Raw genomic sequence first — 6,145 nt, 5'->3', positions numbered from 1 at the left:
CACGATGAGCTCCCTCCGCGCGGCGCGGACCCTGCTCGCCTCCCGCTCGTCCCTCCTCTCCTCGCGCGCGCTCCACGCCGCCGCGGCCGCCCCCGCCGCGGCCGGCCGCTGGGGCAACGCGCCGCCGCCGCCCCCTGCGCCGACGCCCTGCCCGGGGCCGTCGTCCCGGGCCGGGATCGCCGGCGCGGTCTCCTTCTCCCTGACGTTCGCCACGGTGGCCGTGGCCGAGGTGCAGGCCAAGGAGCGGCTGCCCACGGATCTGCTGCCCCGGAACGTCGTGCTCTACCAGTACCAGGCGTGCCCCTTCTGCAACAAGGTCAGAGGTGAGATTGCCCTCCCATCTAGTAGCATTGTTCTATTCGCGCCTCGGCTCTCTAGAAAATGGTGAGATCCCGTTGCGCTGACAGATTCAGTCAGAGTTGGCATGGCTTTGAAATCTAGGGTACGATTTTGTAGTGTGTTAGGTTAGATTTGTATGTCGGTTAGAAGAATTTGTTCTCATTGGATCAAATTAGACTGTAACCAGAGCTTGTCAACACATCATTTCTGATCCTGCTAGAGACTAAAGGGCTGTTGGGTAAATCTATGGCTAAGCACCTGTAGACTTATTTATCTCTGCTTGTATTGCTTTATAATTGTTAAATGTAGAATGCTTTCTGACCTGGTGGTACCATTCCTGTGTCTATTGGCATGGTTCAAGATCAATCAGTATTGTGTTATTCTTGTTTGAAATCATCAATTATGCTTGTTTGAGACCATTAGTTGTGCTTATCTGAAATCATATTGTATTCGCCCAAGCAATGCAAACATTATGCTGTGAAATAACTTTCTACTACTAAAGAGCTGCAAAAAGATATGAATCTTTGTTGATTCATCATAACTAGTACAGAGTTTTTTTGAGGGAAAGCAGTAGACCTTCCTATCTTTTGGGATGTTTGTATATGTACAAGAAGAGGTTACATAAAGCTAATTTATACAGAGATATCTGCACTATTTATGCATTACTAAGGATTATTGTAATTGTAAATCCTCAGTTTTTTTGTTTGTATGTTAGGGATAAGGTCTTATCCCTGTATTTATTAGCTGGAGACTAGATTGGAATGTCAGGTGGCCAACCTTTTATAAGCACATGCATTTTTAACCCTTTCTCGTTATACACAGACCATCTTTTCTCCTTCCCCTGTGGTGGGCTTGCCAACCTTGGCTACAGCACTCCCATATGGTATTTTCATGTGTTAGGCCAAGGCCCAGACTGCAGCCCTATTTATGTGGCAGCTTGGTGCAGATGTTGTCCGTTAGGGTTTGGCTTTCTGTTGTAAAGAGTATCAGTTGAGTTAGGTAAAGAGTCTTTCAGTTAAGAAATTGAGTCTGCTATTCTTGTTGATGGCGAAATTATACTACTATAAAGGTCTGATGCGAAAGCTACTGATGCAAGAAAATGTCCCCTGCTATTCAGATAGCATTTTTGAAATGGTTTCACGAATGGGCTGAGGCAGATTGTTTTATACTCTCAAGATTTTTATGCTGGTATGGATTGGTTATATAAACTTGCAAACCATCTAAAGTTTAGTTAAATATAGTTGGATAGCTAAGTTGCAAGCTTTGTGTAAGCACATGTGTACACATGCAAACTGGATGCACTAATTTCGTTATTGCATTTTTATAATGGTCATGATTTTTATTTTAATATTTTAAAGGAGTGGTGGTGATTCAGAATTCAGAATATTCAAAGTTGATTGCTAGAGACCTGTAGGTTGTTCTGACATGTTTGTGCCTGCGTTCTGCACAATCTCCTTGAGTCTTAACTGTTTTTTATTGGCTTTGTTTAGCTTTCCTAGACTATCATGATATACCCTACAAAGTTGTGGAAGTTAATCCACTGAGCAAAAAGGAAATCAAGTGGTCTGAGTACAAGAAGGTCCCGATATTGACGGTAGATGGTGAACATCTGGTTGATTCTACAGGTTATGCTTGTTACCCACAACTTCCTTTTGCAATTCACGTCCTTCACTTTGTTACAGCTTCAAGTAACATGTTATGCTGTTCATATGCGCTAAGCTCTTGTGTTTAACATTTGTTTATCTCTTGTTGGCAGACATAATCAATATATTACAGCACAGGATCAGCCCTGATGATGAAGTTACTAACGAAGAGGAAACAAAATGGCGCAAGTATGTGTTTTTTTTTAATTGATTGGTGTGCAACAATGTGTCCGATGTTAACTTGTCTCTGGTGCTTCCTTTCTTTAGCCTTGTATGTTTTAGAGTCGCAGTTGCCATATTCCTTTCCATTTGAAGTACTTTGTACACACCCATTTTACTTATTTGCAGTGTTTTACTTGGCAAGTTAGTTGACGAAACAAAGAACTTTACCATGGATGTTGTCCTAAAGACCATAATTAACAGATTGAAGTTCTTTGTTTTCAGTTTGCAGTATTAGGTCCTTATAAACAAGAAAATCGCTATGCGCATCATCTCGCAGGCTGTTATCATAAAGCCCAATCCCATCTGTGAATCATACAATGCTGACCCCAAACTCTCTTATTCCGAACCACTGGCTTAATGCCCAATCGAACCCATGGCTCACCATACCATTCACATTCCCAAACCAACCTTAACTCGCAGGAATCTAGCCCTAGTTGCTCTGTTGTCTCTGCCCTTACGGAGGCGCTCGTCTACCTTCTTAGCTCTGGCGCATCTATGCCCCAGCATAGTGGCGTCCATTCGTCTCCTTGACCCTGGTGCTCCTCCACCTCCTCCGCCCTGGTATGTCTGCACTAGGCCTTTGTGTTTGTGCTGCTGATATACTGCCTGAGCTGATGTTCTGCTACTGTTCCGCTGATTGTGAAAGCAGCTGAACTGCTATTTTGATGCTCTGAATTAGTTGCTTAACCAAAAACTGATGACTGCGACTATATAAATTGCTTATTAGGTTTGTTGTCTCCTCTTTTATTTTGGCTTGTTGCTATTTCTATGGGCACTTCGTAGAAACCAGAGTAAAAAAAAAAGGGCAACCTGGTGCATGTAGCTCCCGCTTGCGCAGGGTCCAGGAAAGGGTCCGACCACTTTGGGTCTATAGTACGCAGCCTTTCCCTACATTTCTGTAAGAGGCTGTTTCCAGGACTTGAACCCATGACCTCATGGTCACAAGGCAGCAGCTTTACCACTGCGCCAAGGCTCCCCTTCGTAGAAACCAGAGTAAGCTTTACTAAATAAACCAGATGCCCATCCCTACTGTATTTTGGTCCATGGCCTGAAAACTACACAAGATAAACTTTTGTGATCACTACTTTTAGGCTTTTAGCAGATGTAGCTTTGCCCAACTTTGTGCTTTTTCCCTTGGAGTTCACTAGTACTCAATCCTTTTGTGCAGATCATTTAGACTTATATATGTAAAATGGCAGGTGTAAGTTTTATTCATCGAGTTAAACAATAATAAATTTACACTCTTGAAATTGTCAGATGCCTTTTTATGTTCTTTGAAAATGTATGCAACTAACTTTTTCTGAAACACTGCTCACATGGTCGCACTCATGTTCCAAAGCCAGTTAGGACTAGTATGGCCAGTGCAGCTGGCATTAGGGCGTAGTTTAGTACTTCTGGAAGGAATAGGATTGTTTTGACTATTGACATACTTACAACACACTCTTATCTACTAGAGCATGACAGATTTCTACATGTTTCTTTGATCTAGGTGGGTTGATGAGCACCTTGTGCATGTATTGTCACCCAATATATACCGAACGACTTCAGAGGCTCTAGAATCTTTTGACTACATTGCAAAGCATGGTAAAATTCTAGAACTTTCATCTTTCTTCTTGTGCCTTGCTATAATGTTGTTTCTTTTTCATATATGATTTTTTTTGTACTGCCAATAAATTTCCTATCCTTCAGAATTCTAATATTTCGTGAACTTGTGCTCACTGTTTACTGAGGTTTACATAGAGAAGGCTGTAAATTATCAAGAAAGTTTGTTGGTATTTGGGTTATATTTGGTTGCAAATAACTAAACAAGCATCCAGGATGTTCTGTAAATATTTCTGGGATTGTATAAATAGGCGATTATATGCTTCTAATCGTATGACAGTTCTGTTTTCTGCTTCTTATTCTTAGCAGACATATGAAATAATGCGAGTATTGCATGAGTTCTTTTGGTTCCAACATGCTTGTCTGTTTCGCAATGCTTGTGCTTGTAAAATGTGATTTTGTGAACCAGACTTGTGGAGTGTAAGTTACACTATACATGAGACAATTTCACAAATATTATGATTCTGAGAACCCCACACACATAACTATACATGCTAGTCAGTTTCCATACACCCATTTCTCCTGTGATGAATCCTAAATGCTGGACAGGTTAGTGACATGCTGAAGTGCTGTCCCTTTACCCATACCTAATGGGCCTTCCTTTTTACGATGTGGGAGAAACATTTCCACAATAGACTAATTTACTATATTTCATAGTTAGAAACAAATGGGAAATGGGTAAAGATGTGGTGTTCTGTATCCATCTGTTTGATGTACAGACCATGATTTGTTGAAAACTTAAATTTACCCTTGTTCTTGATTTCCTCACTGATGTTTGTTTCTCCACCCAAACTCTGATGCAGGTAACTTCAGTTACACCGAGCGGTTTGCTGTGAAGTATGCTGGTGCTGCAGCAATGTACTTCGTGGCCAAGAAGCTTAAGAAGAAATACAACATTACTGATGAGCGCGCCTCGTTGTATGATGCTGCCAACACGTGGACGGAAGCCCTGAACGGAAGAAATTTTCTTGGTATCTTGTTTATCCTTGAACGAGTTTATTGTAGTCCGGAAATTAGAATACAGTGAGTTTATTGTAGTCCTTTTGCATTAACTTTGTTTTCAATTTCTTTGTGGTCCAGGTGGCTCCAAGCCTAACTTGGCAGATCTGGCAGCATTTGGCGTTCTGAGACCTATCAGATACCTGCAATCTGGAAAAGACATGGTTGAGCATACCCAAATCGGCGAGTGGTACCAGCGGATGGAAGATGCGGTCGGTGAACCATCAAGGATCCCAGAGGGCCAGTACCAGGAGTAGAAGAAAACCACCACTAATAGAATTTTTTGCTCGTTGAAGCCCTCATTTCAAATGGATGAAATCGAATGGAATGCGTGTCTTTCATTAGGCAATCAGGTTATTCAAATTTTGCCAAGGTTTTAGTAGTATGCAATAATGCCGCCGCACATATGAAGTTAAATACACGGTTTGACATGAGAACATGCTTCACACTGCTGCTTGAGAGTATGGAGTGATTGATTTTGGAGTAGGATAAATGAGAATTCCTGCTTCTCTCCATCTTTCGCCCAGTGCGTGGTTTTAAGTGTTCTGTGAGGTATTGGAATTCCTGGTTTTATCTCTGTTCCTTAAATTGAGACCTAAAAGGATGTGATAGACTGATAGTGATGAGCAAGTATGTTACATCTTATAAGTTTTTTTTTTGAAGTACTCCCTCTGTCTAATGTTAGACGTTTTTTTACACTACTATAGTGTAAAAAATGTCTTACATTACGGGACGGAGAGTGTATGTTGCATCTTCTGGGATACATTCTACAATGATTGTGGTAAAGATTGGTAGTGGTCCGGGGTGGATTAGTGAATTTGTGAAAGCGCTTACAAAATCATACTCTTTTTTGAAAAAAAAAATCAAAGAAGATTGTAGTATGGGCAGTCCAATATTTTGTCATTTGGGCCATTGATGAGGAAAGGTGGAAGATCCTCGTTCTTTTCTGAGATACGGAATAGCTGAATATGCACCAACTTCTCTGAATTTCGATAGCGAGTTCGCGGCGAGCCTTGGACACTAAGGTATCTGGGTTGGTGACCACCAATAAAATAATGCACGTGAGTTGGATGCAGCACGTTGTGCCAAATCTCAGCTAGTTGGATGCAGCACGTTGTGCCAAATCTCTGCTTGCCGTCGGTCTCGTTTGCTTTGGCAAGACGTGGATATTTATCCACCAAAAGATATTTATAAGCTTTGACACGTTGGCTCTCTTTAGATATTAGTACTTGCTCGTTTTTCAAAAGTCAAAATTAATAGTAGACGGTTTGACATGAGTGCAACTTATATTTTCGAATAGAGGGATTAACAAGTTTCAGAGAAAAAATAATCTCTTGGTC

At 41.5% G+C, this 6,145-nt stretch overlaps 1 protein-coding gene across 1 annotated transcript; it reads left to right on the top strand.

Moving 5' to 3' along the window:
- Nucleotides 1–4: 4 nt before the first annotated feature.
- Nucleotides 5–5,443, top strand: LOC119362061 (prostaglandin E synthase 2-like). The gene is made up of 6 exons (XM_037627233.1): nucleotides 5–323; nucleotides 1,830–1,964; nucleotides 2,096–2,171; nucleotides 3,694–3,788; nucleotides 4,610–4,777; nucleotides 4,887–5,443. Exons 1-6 carry the CDS (start codon nucleotides 5–7, stop codon nucleotides 5,060–5,062), a joined length of 969 nt encoding a protein of 322 aa, XP_037483130.1. The 3' UTR covers nucleotides 5,063–5,443.
- The last annotated feature ends 702 nt before the right edge of the window (nucleotides 5,444–6,145 follow it).

The sequence above is a fragment of the Triticum dicoccoides genome, chromosome 2B (assembly GCF_002162155.2).
Source record: "Triticum dicoccoides isolate Atlit2015 ecotype Zavitan chromosome 2B, WEW_v2.0, whole genome shotgun sequence".
Lineage (NCBI taxonomy): Eukaryota > Viridiplantae > Streptophyta > Magnoliopsida > Poales > Poaceae > Triticum > Triticum dicoccoides.
Note: the sequence above shows the minus strand (reverse complement) of the source record. Positions and strands in the feature narration are given on the sequence as shown.